The following is a 15501-nucleotide window of genomic DNA, read 5'->3' as shown; positions in this document are numbered from 1 at the left end:
GTCTTGATAAATCAATGAGATCTTTATTTTCACTGAGTCTCCATTTGGGTATTAGTTATACTATAATTAGAAAATAAGGGTGTAGAAATATTATGCCCTTAGTGTAACCTTTATTTAACTAGGCAAGTCAGTTAAGAACCAATTCTTATTTAAAAATCGTTTTTAAACAATTTTTATAATTTTTTTAAACAGAGCGATTATTATGATTAATAATGTATTATTATAAATTATAAATCCCCATGGGATATTCTCACAGATATATTATTAACCCTGTAACACAGCCTACTTTCTTCTTCCCCATTGGGGATTTGATCCCTGGTCTCCCACGTGCCCGCACGACACAGGGATTCTTTAGCTAAATAGCCCAGTACTGTACTCCCGACCGTCACATTGTACAACGCCATATTTTCTGCTCCATCCTTATGGAAACCCAGAGGGTTTTTAGATTTTCTTGGAATATAAACACCATAATATTAATCAAATTAATTAAGCAGTCAAAAGTTTGGACACACCTACTCATTCGAGGGGTTTCTTTATTATTACTATGTTCTACATTGTAGAATAATAGTGAAGACATATCAACTATGAAATAACACAAATTAAATCAGTTAACTAGCAATACAAACTGATTGTCATAGCTAGCTAAAGTTAACCAAACAAGGTTCACTGTTAGCTAGCAAGCCAGCCATCTAACCTCCGCTAACATTAGCTAGCTAACAGCAAGCTTTAACTTGGGGTATTTTGTTTAGACATGTAACGTTAACAATAGCAAGATAGCAAAACATTTTACTAAAATCCCAATCCATAGAGTAACGTTAGCAAATCAGCCATTAAACTCCAGCTGGCTAGCTTACAGCAAGCTTTAACGAGCAAAACAAACCGATTGTCATAGCTAGCTAAAGTTAACCAAACAGGTTCAATGTTAGATTCTTACCTGTATACATGAATGAAAGTTTCATTGCAGACAGATTCATTTTCAGTCAGAGAGATTCAGCATCATCCTTCAGAAAGTAGTCCATCACAACAAACTCAAACCTTCTTCTTCTATGAGGTTTAAACGGCGGTTGGCATCCAATTTGTTGCATTACCGCCACCTACTAGACTGGAGTAAAACTCCCTTGTACTTTGCTTGAAAATAACAATTTACTAAATAAATACCCTACCATCTAACACTACACTCAAAATTATATGAAATAAGATTAACACTACTCCTGTCACGTGTGCTTCCTCTCCGTCCTCTAGGTCACCAGGCTGCTCGTTAGGGCGACAACCTGTCACCATCGTTAGGCGCATAATGACATTCACCTGGTCTCCATCACCTCCTTGATTATGTCACTCCCTTTGGCTTCTTCCCCAGTCGTCGTTGTTCCTGTTCTATGACGGTGCGCTGTTTGTGGTTCTTGTGTTGCTCTTTTATTTATAAAACTTATTCACTCACGGAACTTGCTTCCCGACTTTCAGCGTACATCGTTACAACTCCACTAATTACATGTATTTATCCCTACCTCATGACATCATCCTGAAAGATTGGGACATCACCTCTTAAAGGATGTACTGAATTAAATGTCAGAACAATATATTTACAATGGATATGCATGTAACTATAACGTACCTACCCATGAGCAAGCAACCTCATTTAAAGTGAAACACAAAATGCTATAACCTTTGTAAATACTATGTACCTGCCTTTGAAAAGGGATTTAAGGGTTTATTTATCTGGCTTCAAAGGTGTATTGTAAGTGAAATGTTGTTCAAAATAATATAATTTATAATGTTAATGTAGGTAGTCATGAGCAAGAAGCTTCAAGTAAAGTGAAACACAGTAGGGTAAAGTGTAATTACAATATACTTTCAATACAATTACATATTTCACAGGATATATGAACATTTCAGTTATTACAAGGTTGTTAAAGAAAAGTATCGTAGCTACAATGTTTCTACACAGGAGCAAGCAACTTAATGTAAAGTGAAACACATCATGGAACACTCATGCAATTACTATGTAGTTACTATGTTGCAACGCATGCTCGATGTCCGCGTCCAGCTCCCACACCACCGGTACTACCAGGCAAGAGGCCGGAAGTATGGGAGTGTGATACATGGACCGCTCCTCTGTGTCATACATCCGGAACAGTGTGTCTGCCTTAGCGTTCTGGGAACCTGGTCTGTAGGATAGACAAAACGGGTAAAGAACATAGCCCACCTTGCCTGGCAATGGTTCAGTCTCCTCGCCGCCCGGATGTACTCCAAATTGCGGTGGTCAGTCCAGATGAGAAAAGGGTGTTTAACCCCTCAAGCCAATGCCTCCACGCCTTCAGAGCCTTGACAAAAGTCAACAGCTCCTGGTCCCCCACATCATAGTTTCACTCCGCCGGGCTGAGCTTCTTCAAAAAGAAAGCACAGGGGCGGAGCTTTGGTGGCGTACCCGAGCGCTGAGAGAGCACAGCTCCTATCCCAGCCTCGGACGCGTCCACCTCCACTATGAACGGCAAAAAGGGATCCAGATGAGCCAGCACGGGAGCTGAGGTAAACAGAGTCCTCAAGTGACCAAAAGCCCTGTCCGCCTCAGCCGACCACTGCAGCCGCACCGGTCCCCCCTTCAGCAGTAAGTTAATGTGAGCTGCTACCTGACTAAAACCCCGGATAAACCTTTGGTAGTAGATGGCAATCCCCAGAACCGCTGCACTTCCTTTACCGTGGTGGGAGTCGGCCAATTAAGCACAGTTGAAATGCTGTCACTCTCCACCCCTGACGTGAAAATGCGGTACCCTAAGAAGGTGATGGACTGTTGGAAGAACAGACATTTCTCAGCCTTGACGTACAGGTCATGCTCCAACAGTCGACCAAGCACCCTGCGTACCAGGGACACATGCTCGGCACGTGTAGCGGAGAATATCAGAATGTCGTCGATATACACCACTACACCCTGCCCGTGCAGGTCCCGGAAAAACTTGTCAACAAAGGCCTGGAAGACTGATGGAGCATTCATCAACCCATACGGCATGATGAGGTACTCATAATGCCCTGAGGGGGTACTAAATGCCGTCTTCCACTCGTCCCCCTCCCGGATATGCACCAGGTTGTAAGCACTCCTGAGATCCAATTTTGTGAAGAAGTGTGCCCCATGCATTGACTCGATCGCACTGGTGATGAGAGGCAGCGGGTAGCTGTACCTCACAGTGATCTTATTGATTCCCTCGATAGTCAATACACAGGGGCAGACTGCACCTGTAGTGATCGATCAGGGCCCTGTCGTTCCATCCCGCGTTGGCGGCCATGGTCTGGAAGTCTTGGGCAAAATCCTGCGCGCTCCTCGTCCACTGCCTCAGGTGTAAGAGACGTTCACACAGGCGGGTGGTCGAACACTGCTCGAAAGCGGCGGGTGAATTCTGCGTAATGGTCCACGGCGTTGGCCCACTTCAGGGCTTTGCCTGAGAGGCAGGAGACGAGGGCGGACACACTCTCACGTCCGAAGGAGCCGGGTGGACGGTCGCCAGGTAGCGCTCCAGCTGTAGTAGAAACCCCTGGCATCCGGCATCCGTCCCATCATACTCCCTCGGGAGCGCGAGTCGAATCCCGCTGGGACCAGGTGAAAGAGGGGTGGACAGTGGGACCTGTTGTAGTGGGACTGGTGGTGGTGTTGAAAAACCTCCTCCTCTCTCCCAATGATTCATTGTCTGCAGCATGCGATCCATGGCTGTGCCCAGACGTTGCAACTTGGTCGCGTGCTGCTGAACGCTCCTCCACTGAAACTGGGAGGGCGTCTGCTCCTGCTGACTCCATTCTTCAGGTGAATGACTTTGTAAGGCGTGTATATGGAAGTCAAGTGCAGGAGAGCGGAGTATAATAAACAGGCACACTTTAATACCGGTTAACAAATGACAGCACATGTTATGTTATGTGCTGTCATTTGTTAACCGGTATTACAGTGTGCCTGTGCTAAAACACGGTCTAAAACAAAATATATACTTACTTTATACTATTGTTTGTACAGATGAACGTGGTACCTTCAGGCATTTGGAAATTGCTCCCAAGGATGAACCATACTTGTGGAGTTCAACCATTTTTTTCCTGAGGTCTTGGCTGATTTCTTTTGATTTTCCAATGATGTCAAGCAAAGAGGCACTGAGGTTGAAGGTAGGCCATACATCCACAGGTACACCTCCAATTCACTCAAAGTATGTAAATTAGCCTATCAGAAGCTTCTAAAGCCATGACATCATTTTCTGGAATTTTCCAAGCTGTTTAGAGGCACACAGTCAACTTCGTGTATTTAAACCTCTCACCACTGGAATTGTGATACAGTGAATTACAAGTGAAGTAATCTGTCTCTAAACAATTGTTGGAAAAATGACTTGTGGCATGCACAAAGATGCCAAAATGACTTGCCAAAACTATAGTGTGTTATTAACAAGACATTTGTGGAGTGGTTGAAAAAAAGAGTTTTAATGACTCCAACCTAAGAGTGTATGTAAACTTCCGACTTCAACTGTAAATATAATACCTATACTGTTTATGCTAACACATATTCCTGTTCATATACTAAAATCAGTTTGGTGCAGCTAGTTCACTCCGTCACAGGCTAGCCGGCAAAGTGGCGTTAGATGGTAAACTTTGAGCTAGCATAAGTTAGCCCTATTCTTTTGTTGCTTGGGTTACCCTCCTGTCATAAAATAGTGCATTATGGGTAGAGTTCTGAAACAAGGTCCAGATACAGTAGAAAAATTAGGGACAATCTACATTTGACCTTTAAAAAACTTTTTTATTTTTGGGTTAGCTTCCTTGATCAGGGGCAGAACAACAGATTTTTACTTTGTCAGTTTTGGGATTTGATCTTGCAACCTTTCGGTTACTAGTCCAACGCTCTAACCACTAGGCTACCTGCCGCACCATATTTATTTGAGTGGTATCTAAAGGGTTCCTAAAATTCCAAATCAAATAGCTTAAGGATCCATAGGACTACCATCGTAAAACAATTCCATATGTCAGTTTAGTACCCCCCCACAATTTCTATGCCTCAGTAATGCAAAAATACAGAATATGCACTTAATATGGACATATCAACTCACTGATTTCATTATTATTTTTTTATATTTTTTTAACCTTTATTGAACAAATTCTTATTTTCAATGACAGCCTAGGAACAGTGGGTTAACTGCCTGTTCAGGGGCAGAACGACAGATTTTGTACCTTGTCAGCTCGGGGATTTGAACTTGCAACCTTTCGGTTCCTAGTCCAAAACTCTAACCACTAGGCTACACTGCCGACCCCATTCCCACACATTAGACCAGCCATCACAACCCTACCGTATTTCTTTCACATCAAGTCCGCATTAGAAAACACCACTGTTGTCACACTTTATCCACCATTTATACATAGTATGACATACGCTTGTAGATGATGTGTGAATCTTAAATGTCATGCTTCTGATGACTTTATGTATGCTATATAAAGCCTTTATAAGTTGTAGTTTGTTTATAGTGTGACCAAAAATTGGCATAATAAAACACAGATTCAGGATAATGGTGACTATGAAGAACGAAAGGAGGATTATGTAATTAACCTTATTAAAGTTGCTTATACGGATCCTCATTGGATGTTACCTTACCAACTACTATTCCTCCTACAGGATGTGAGATGTGGTATGGCCTGCATTACAACCACATATTTAATCATACTCACAGCATGTCTGCAGGATGTAAATAATGATAACAGTTCAAATAAAATGATGAGACAATTTAAGGGTTCAAAACCTACATACCTAGACACGCTTCCTTGATTTCTGTCTTATCTGTCCGCCGAATGATCTTCACCACGAATATCACAGCCAAAGGAGTGAGAAACGAAATTGCCTGTGACGAAAACAAGAAGAAACGCAATCTAAAGACAAACAACACACTTACGTACAGTATCACTAACATTGTTGCCGATTACAGGAACTCTTAATCGTTTCCCAAAGAGGTCCACTAGAGCGATTTTCCTGGCTTGACACAAAACTACTTTTCCTTCCACTGGGAGTGTGCAGTGTGGCATCTACCGTTAAAAGTTTTAGTCAAAATAGTGCAAAATGAGCTGCCACCGATAAGGTTCTTTATTGTGCTCTGGAATCTCTTGCACTAAAGGGAGCATTCTGCATTGTGTTCTGTTCAGTGGCTGTCACTCCATAGGAGACTTGGGCATTCACAGACACCAGGTTATTAATTTCTGCTTCAAAAAGTGTTAATTACTTTCGGCTCCAATTCAATAATCCTGTTTTTCCTTCACTTGATTCATAAGATGTGCAGCACATTGATGTTCACAGCACATCGAATTTCCCTTGAGATAGCGATAATTTGATCATTTAAGTCTTTAAATTCAAATATATTGTATCAGTTAAGCAATCTGTTTCAAAATCACTATCGCTTTCTGGCAATTATAACCTCACCCAGGAGATCATAGCGGGTCTATGAGAGGTCAGACTGAGTAGGGCTCTTTAACTTCTGGGATGAAGGATGACTATGGGTTAGATACAGGATAGGCAAGTGAAGCACAAAAGCGAGATGGAGAAGCAAAGTTTGCGTATTGTTGCTTTGTCAATACAAATATGTTATTTTGTCATCACAATAAAATTACTTTTTGGAGATAGTTCCTTTTTAGTTTTTTAATATAATTTTCCTTGCTTTTTATAGAAGGCAGGGGAGGAAGTTACACAGACGTTATGGTGTTAACCTTCTTCAATGTGTATCAGGGGACAGCAGTAAGCCGCTATCACTCTGCGTATTTGCTGACCTGTGACAAACAGTTAGATGGGAGCAGCCAAAGAATTAACACACACAGGAACTTTATTTATACACACTGGAGATGAACATGGGCATATGCATGGGGATGGTTCTGTAACGGACAGAAACAGAGATACTGTAGAATGAATATGCTATACAGGAGATAAATACACTGGCCTGAATGGAAATATGCAGTACGATAGAATGGGATATGGGATTGTATCTAATATTGACCTAATAATGTTCCATGTATTACATAGTAACACCAGATTAATGACTAGTATGGCAATAGGACAGTAAGAATAATGGCTAGGACTGTATATAGCATATATGAAGCTATTGCACACCAACATTCAAGAGCAAGGACTGTATTTAAATCTATAGGAAATAGGAAGTAGTAGACAGTGACTAATAATTGCAGACAATATCAGTAGTAGTAACTAAGTAATAACAGGAATGAGAACTACATCGAATAATGCTACTCTGAACATACTGCAATGACAACAACATCGACAACAACTTACTTTGTTTACACATCCCATGGCTACATGTCCGCTCACGTTCTCAGACCAGAAAACATGGTTCAGGGCCGTGCTAAAACGTATACGTTTGAGGGAGCATGCAAAGGACTAGATGAACTAGCCTGCTAGGAGCATCTGACCAATCACAGGATGCATGATAAGTGCATGGGGTCAGTGTGGGGTGCATGGGGTCAGTTTGATTGGCTGAAGCCATGAACTGGAGGTGATCGATATTCTCCAGTGAGGGGAGAGCTAGACTACAGTGGTTCTTCCTTTGAAAGTTTTGATCTTATGCTGCCACCGTTAGTGGTAGATGATAGCATTCTGTCATTGCACCAAACTATCACAAGGGGGAGTTAGAACGCTGATCTATCGATGGAGGTGTTAACCTCTTGAGTGTAGGGGGTCAGTATTTTGATGTTTGGAATAAAAACATACCCAAATGAAACTGCCTATTTCTCAGGCACAGAATCTAGAATATGGATAAAATTGGCAGATTAGGATAGAAAACACTCTAAAGTCTCCAAAACTGTCAAAATATTGTCGGCGAAAACCTGAGGAAAATCCAGCCAGGAAGTGCTGTTTTTCCTGAAACCTATCTGTTCCATTGCATACCTTCCCTTCATTTAAAGTGTTATCAACCAGATTCCTTTCTCTATGGCTTCCACATGGTGTGAACAGTCTTTAGACATAGTTTTCTATTCTGAAAAATGAGCAAGAAAGATCACATCGCGTCAGTGGATGGCTGGGTGCCAGCAGAGTTTTGCATGTGCAACAGCTTGGAGCAGACATTTTCTCTCTCCTATTGAAAACGCTACAGTCCGGTTGAAATATTATTCGTCTGCCCCGTTGTGACCGCTCGAGCCTGTGGATTTCTGAACAAAACATGCCAACCAAATTGAGGTATTTTGGATATAAAAATCATCTTTATCGAACAAAAGGAACATTTATTGTGTATCTGGGAGTCTCGTGAGTGCAAACATCCGCAGATCATCAAAGGTAAGTGATTAATTTTATTGCTTTTCTTTGCTGCTAGCTGTTTGTAATGTTTTGTCTGCTGAGACAGATGTCCTAACGTAAATGCTTGGATAGCTTTTGCTGTAAAGCTTTCTTGAAATCTGACACGCCAGGTGGATTAACTTCTTAGAACTACCCCTCGTGGATCCGGGAGAATTGTCATCAACTACACTAATTAGCATAACACAACAGATAAAATATCTTACTAGAAAATATTCATATTCATGAAATCACAAGTGAAATATAGTGAAACACAGCTTAGCCTTTTGTTAATCACCCTGTCATCTAAGATTTTGAAATTATGCTTTACAGCCAAAGCAAGACAAGCATTTGTGTAAGTTTATTGATAGCCTAGCATAGCATTATGCACAGCTAGTGGATGTGGATGTTGGTGGATGTTGGATGGTGGATGTTGACAAAAATGTGCGCCAAGGAGGTGTTTTCAGTCTGAGAGAGTCTCTCTTCTCTGAAACTAGAGTCCTGCATCAGGCATTTAAAAAAATGTCGGTGGTCCTGGAGCATTTAAAACATACAGAAGATAGATGCCGCCTCTTAATGATTTCCGAGAGCCGATCTGTTATCCAACGATTATTATTAACCCTGCATTAAAATTACATAAAATGTTGGATCAAGCATATAATGGACAGTATTTTTTCATTAACATCTTTATGCTTTTGTTAATAAAATAATTATAAAAATACTCTTTCAAAATGCAGATGTTTATTTCAACTACTGTACATTTCAGCTACATAATCCCAATATAATAGTATTTTTGAAATGTCTCTAATAGATTTTCCTTTCCTCCTGAAAGCCCTAATCTGTTCACTTAAATGAATAGAGATCCTGGTCATGCTACAGTATGTTGTTACAGGATAATCAAGGTGAGGACAATCGACAATCAGCTGTATATTTATGGCCTATTGTAACCTGGAGTCACACCTTTCCAGTACTCCTCAACCCTCACAAATCTCCACCCTTATTAATAACTTCTCTAGGGCAGGGGGCAGCATTTGGAATTTTGGATGAAAAGCATGCCCATATTAAACTGCCTTCTACTCAGGCCCAGAAGATAGGATATGCATATAATTGGTTGATTTGGATAGAAAACACTAACGTTTCCAAAACTGTTAAAATAGTGTCTGTGAGTATAACAGAACTGATTTGGCAGGCTAAAACCTGAGAAAAATCAATTCAGGAAGTGGGATTTTTTGTTGTTGTTGTAGTTTTCTATTCAATGCCATTACAGTATCCATTGACTTAGGACTCACTAGTCAACAGTCGTTAGAAATGGTTTCAGGCTTGTATTCTGAAAAACGAGTGAATAAGAGAAGTCTGAATGAGTGGACCCTGCCGTGTCACAGAGCTTTTTCATGTGCGCGACCAAAAGAGTGCATTTCTTGTTTACCTTTTATATTTTACCTTTATTTAACTAGGCAAGCCAGTTAAGAACAAATTCTTATTTTCAATGATGGCCTAGGAACAGTGGGTTAAATGCCTGTTCAGGGGCAGAACGACAGATTTTTACCTTGTCAGCGCAGGGGTTTGAACTTGCAACCTTCCGGTTACTAGTCCAACGCTCTAACCAATAGGCTACCCTGCCACCCCATATTGACAATGTTATTGTCCAGTTGAAATGTTATCGATTATTTAGGCAAAAAACAACCTGAGGGTTGAATAACAACATGGTTTGACATGTTTCCATGAACTTTACTGATACAATTAGGATTTTTTTGTCTGGCTGTTGTGACTGCGTTTGAGCCTGCGGATTACTGAAGAAAACGCTTGAACAAAACGGAGGATTTTGGATATAAAGAGAGACTTTATCGAAAAAGAGAGACTTTAACAAAAGGAACATTTATTGAATAAATGGATGTCTTCTGAGCGCAACCATATGAAGATCATCAAAGGTAAGTGATTCATTTTATCTCTATTTCTGACTTGTGTAACTCTTCTACTTGGCTGATTACTGTTTGTAATGATTTGTCTGCATGGCGATGTTCTCAAATAATCGTAAGGTATGCTTTCCCCGGAAAGCATTTTTGAAATCTGACACCGTGGTTGGATTCACAAGAAGATCATCTTTAAACCTATGTAAAATCGTTGTATCTTTTCTGAATTTTTATAATGAGTATTTCTGTATTTGAATTTGCCGATTTGCAATCTCACTGGATGTTGGCCAGGTGGAATGCTAACGTCCCACATACCCTAGAGAGGTTTTAAACAGCTCGTTTTTTAATGGTAACTGTGTTATCTAAAATAAAAAGACATTGCGAACAAAGAGAACAGACAAAATTGACAAAGTTTCATCAAGCCAGCTTCTGTTTTTTAGTTTGACAGCCAATATTAAAAACAGTCAAATGCATTTGTGAATTCAATCGCTTTAGCTGACATGCTGCAGTTTATACAGTACATTGTTTAACTTCTTTCTCGTCTCTGTCCTGGAGTTCTTTAAATGAACTTCTTCGATATAGGGGGCGCTCTTTTAATTTTTGGATAAAAAAACGTTCCCGTTTTAAACAAGATATTTTGTCACGAAAAGATGCTCGACTATGCATATAATTGACAGCTTTGGAAAGAAAACACTCTGACGTTTCCAAATCTGCAAAGATATTATCTGTGAGTGCCACAGAACTGATGCTACAGGCGAAACCAAGATGACATTTCAAACAGGAAATGCCCCAGATTAAGAATGCGCTTTGGTCCAATGTCTCCTTATATGGCTGTGAATGCACAAGGAATGAGCCTACACTTTCTGTCATTTCCCCAAGGTGTCTGCAGCATTGTGATGTATTTGTAGGCATATCATTGGAAGATTGACCATAAGAGACTACATTTACCAGGTGCCCCGCTTGGTGTCCTCCGTTGCAATTATTGCCCAATCTCCAGCTGCGTGTATTTTACCATTTGCTTCAGAGGAGAAACCAAACTGCCACGAATGACTTATCATCGAATAGATATGTGAAAAACACCTTGAGGATTGATTCTAAACAACGTTTGCGATGTTTCTGTCGATATTATTGGAGTTAATTTGGAAAAAAGTTTGGCGATGTAATGACTGAATTTTCATTTTTTTTCTTAGCCAACGTGATGAACAAAACGGAGCGATTTCTCCTACACAAATAATTTTCTTGGAAAAACTGAACATTTGCTATCTAACTGAGAGTCTCCTCATTGAAAACATCAGAAGTTCTTCAAAGGTAAATGATTTTATTTGAATGCTTTTCTTGTTTTTGTGAAAATGTTGCCTGCTGAATGCTAGGCTTAATGCTATGCTAGCTATCAATACTCTTACACAAATGCTTGTGTAGCTATGGTTGAAAAGCATATTTTGAAAATCTGAGATGACAGTGTTGTTAACAAAAGGCTAAGCTTGTGAGCCAATATATTTATTTCATTTCATTTGAGATTTTCATGAATAGTTAAGGTTATGGTAATGAGCTTGAGGCTATAATTACGCTCCCGGATCCGGGATTGCTCGACGCAACAGGTTAATCTTGTAACAGTTAACTCATTAGTAACTTGGAGCACCACAGGAAAACGTATTTAACGAGTTACTATCTCCCGAATTAAACTCTTATAAGATATATTCATATCTAAGTCACTTATTAATGTATTAGCACCTCATCATTCTGAACATCATTGACCTCGTAAATCTGCACGAACCCTAGCCTAAGTGATGATGCAGCTATACACAAATTGGCTTAATTATTTATTTTTTAACTAACCTAAACTATCACACAGAAATACATAAACACACACAGAGTATAGATGATTGATTACTGACATAATGCAATGGAACACAGTCCCTAGTGGACTAACCCGATATGACGGCTTGTTACACAATGGAAAGGGGTTGTTATGGCTGCAATCCCGCTACCGGGATCGATATGACAACTACCAGTGAAAATAGAGGGCGCCAAATTCAAACCACAGAAATCTCATAAATACAATTCCTAAAACATACATGTATTTTATATCATTTTAAAGTTATTCTTGTTGTTAATCCCACCAAAGTGTCCGATTTCAAATAGGCTTTTCAGCGAAAGCACTACAAACGATAATGTTAGGTCTCCACCAAACCACAATAAGCACAGCCATTTTCCAGCGAAATATAGCAGTCACAAAAAGCAGAAATAGAGATCAAATGAATCACTAACCTTGAATTATCTTCATCAGATGACACTCATAGGACTTCATGTTACACAATACATGCATGTTTTGTTTGATAAAGTTCATATTTATATAAACAAATCTGAGTTTACATTGGTGCATAACACTCACAACATAACAACATAACATTCACTAGTTCCAAAAACATCAAGTGATTTTGCATAGTCACATCGTTTCAACAGAAATACTCATCATAAATGTAGATGATAATACAAGTTATACACATGGAATTATAGATATTCCTCTCCTTAATGCAACCGCTGAGTCAGATTTTTTTTTTTTAAGTACAGATTAAGCAAACCATGCAATAATCTGAGACGGAGCTCAGAACAATAGCCAAATTAGCCGCCATGTCGGAGTCAAGAGAAACCAGAAAATACATGATAAATGTTTCCTTACCTTTGATGAACTTCATCAGAATGCAGTCCTAGGAATCCCAGGTCCACAATGAATGCTTGATTTGTTCGAAAATGCCCGTTATTTATGTCCAATTAGCTACTTTGGTTAGCGTGTTTGGTAAACAATTTCAAAGTCACAAAGCGTGTCCACCATAACGTGACGACATGTCCAAAAGTTCCGTAGCAGTCAGTAGAAACATCTCAAACGATGTACTGAATCAATCTTTAGAATGGTGTTTAAATACATCTTGAATAACGTTCCAACCGGAGAATTAGAATGACTTCAGATGAGCGGTGGAACCCAGGTCCTTCCCATGTGAATGTGCATGGTGAAAGCATGGTCAACTCGTGGCAGTGGTGACTATTTCCTGTCTCATTCGACCCCCCTTCACATTAGAGTCGTCAGACAAAGTTCTATGAACTGTTGACATCTAGTGGAAGGCGTAGGAAGTGAAAACTCATCCATTTCTCGCTGTAATTTCAATGAGAGCTGGGTTGAAAATCTGCCAGACCCAGAAAAAATCCAAACAGGAAGTGGAATTTCTCAGGTTTTTGCCTGCAATATGAGTTCTGTTATACTCACGTACATAATTCAAACAATTTTAGAAACTTCAGAGTGTTTGCTAGCCAATACTAATAATAATATGCAAATATTAGCAACTATGACTGAGGAGCAGGCCGTTTACTCTGGGCACCTCTCATCCAAGCTACTCAATACTGCCCATGCAGCCATAAGAACCATGTGGTGGTTTGATGTCTCATTTGATCCACCAGATCAAGGTCCTACATAGGCTTCTTTTGTTCTGGAGTGTTCGTTATAATGGATCCATCAGAGGGTTATCACACAGTGGTGATAGGGCAATGTTTTTCTTTCCCATCTGTGTAGATTGTTCTAGACTACTTTACATTACCCAGCTGCAGACTGAGAATGTTTGGTATAGTCTTCACCTTCTTCACTCGTTGAGAGTTTCATAGGGTCTTACCATTTTCTGGTCTTGTAGTTTTAACCATTTCCAGCCTTGTAGCCACTGCTCCACGCTGTCTGGTCGGTAGAGATTTAACCATTGGTAACGTATTCAGCTTGCGCTGCATGTGGACTGGTCTCAATGGTTGATTATTCAGGGTACAGCTAGGACCACTTCACACACCGGCAGCAACCCGGTTTGAATCTAATTTACATTTCGTTACGAGTCCTTTTATGCTTGGGTAAAAATGGGGTGTTTCATCAAGTTGGTCATGGTTACTCACTTCGCAAAAGTTCATGAGAAAAACCATTCTCATTTAGAAGGCAAGAATCACATTTTATCTTCACAAAAGTATTCTTATACTTAATCATTTATTTTATACAACATTTAGATGCCAACCTGATAACTAGAATGTGTACACCTTCAGAGTTACAGTTATCATGTTATACCATCCTTAATGACATCACAAAATCATAAATTATATTGCATGATTATTGTTTGTGTCCCCACCAGTCATTTCCCACCTTCTTTATATTAGAAATATTGTTTCATTGTCCACTTTTGGATGTTGGAGTTTTGGCAAAGTCTCTCTCTACACACATCACATTTCTTTCTCAATACTGCAGAACCAAAGGGAGAGTTCCTGCCAGGAATTTATGATCCGGTTGGAAACTTCTTGCGACTAGGTGGCGCTACAAAAATTTTGGGATGAAAAAAGTTCCCGTTTTAAACAAGATATTTTGTCACAAAAAGATGCTCGACTATGCATATAATTGACAGCTTTGAAAAAGAAAACACTCTGACGTTTCCAAAACTGCAAAGATATTGTCTGTGAGTGCCACAGAACTGATGTTATAGGTGAAACCCAGATAAAAATACAACCAGGAAGTGGCGCATTTTTTGAAACCGCCTCATGCCAATGACTCCTTATATGGCTGTGAATGAGCAACGAATGAGCTTACGTTTTCCACGTATTCCCCAAGGTGTCTACAGCATTGTGACATATATCTTTAGGCATTTCCATTGAAGAATGGCCGTAAGGGACCATATATAGCATGTGGTCACATGGTGTCTCCCGCAGAAAATCTTGCGTAAAATACTGAGGTAGCCATTTTTCCAATCGCTTCTTATGAGAAACCAATTGCCTCTACGGATATATTATCGAATATATATGTTAAAAACACCTTGAGGATGGATCCTAAACAACGTTTGCCGTGTTTCTGTCGATATTATGGAGCAAATTTTGAAAAAGGTTTGGCGTTATAGTTGTAGCATTTTCCGGTCGATTCTCAACTAAGCATGATGAAGAAACGGGAGCTATTTCGCCTACAAAAATCATATTTTTGGAAAAAAGGAACATTTGCTATCTAACTGGGAGTCTCCTGAGTGAAAGCATCTGAAGTTCTTCAAAGGTAAATGATTTAATTTGGTTGCTTTTCTTATTTTCGTGAAAATGTTGCCTGCTGCCAGCAGAGTCTAGCATAGCATTATGCCATGATAAACTTACACAAATGCTTGTCTAGCGTTGGCTGTAACTCATATTTTGAAAATCTGAGATAACAGTGTTGTTAACAAAAGGCTAAGCTTGTGTTTGAATATATTTATTTCATTTAATTAGCAATTTTCATGAATAGGAAAAGTTTCTAGGGGTATTTATGTCCGCTGCGTTATG

At 39.8% G+C, this 15501-nt stretch overlaps 1 protein-coding gene across 1 annotated transcript in view; it reads right to left on the bottom strand.

The window, feature by feature from the left end:
- The window catches only part of LOC109888927 (phospholipid phosphatase 4), a 108122-nt gene that overhangs the window by 57505 nt on the left and 35116 nt on the right, over nt 1-15501 (bottom strand). The window contains exon 4 of the mRNA XM_031821686.1: nt 5762-5852. Within this exon, the coding sequence (XP_031677546.1) occupies nt 5762-5852 (91 nt within the window). The remainder of the gene's footprint in view (nt 1-5761; nt 5853-15501) is intronic.

Source organism: Oncorhynchus kisutch, linkage group LG4 (genome assembly GCF_002021735.2).
Source record: "Oncorhynchus kisutch isolate 150728-3 linkage group LG4, Okis_V2, whole genome shotgun sequence".
Taxonomy (NCBI): domain Eukaryota; kingdom Metazoa; phylum Chordata; class Actinopteri; order Salmoniformes; family Salmonidae; genus Oncorhynchus; species Oncorhynchus kisutch.
Note: the sequence above shows the minus strand (reverse complement) of the source record. Positions and strands in the feature narration are given on the sequence as shown.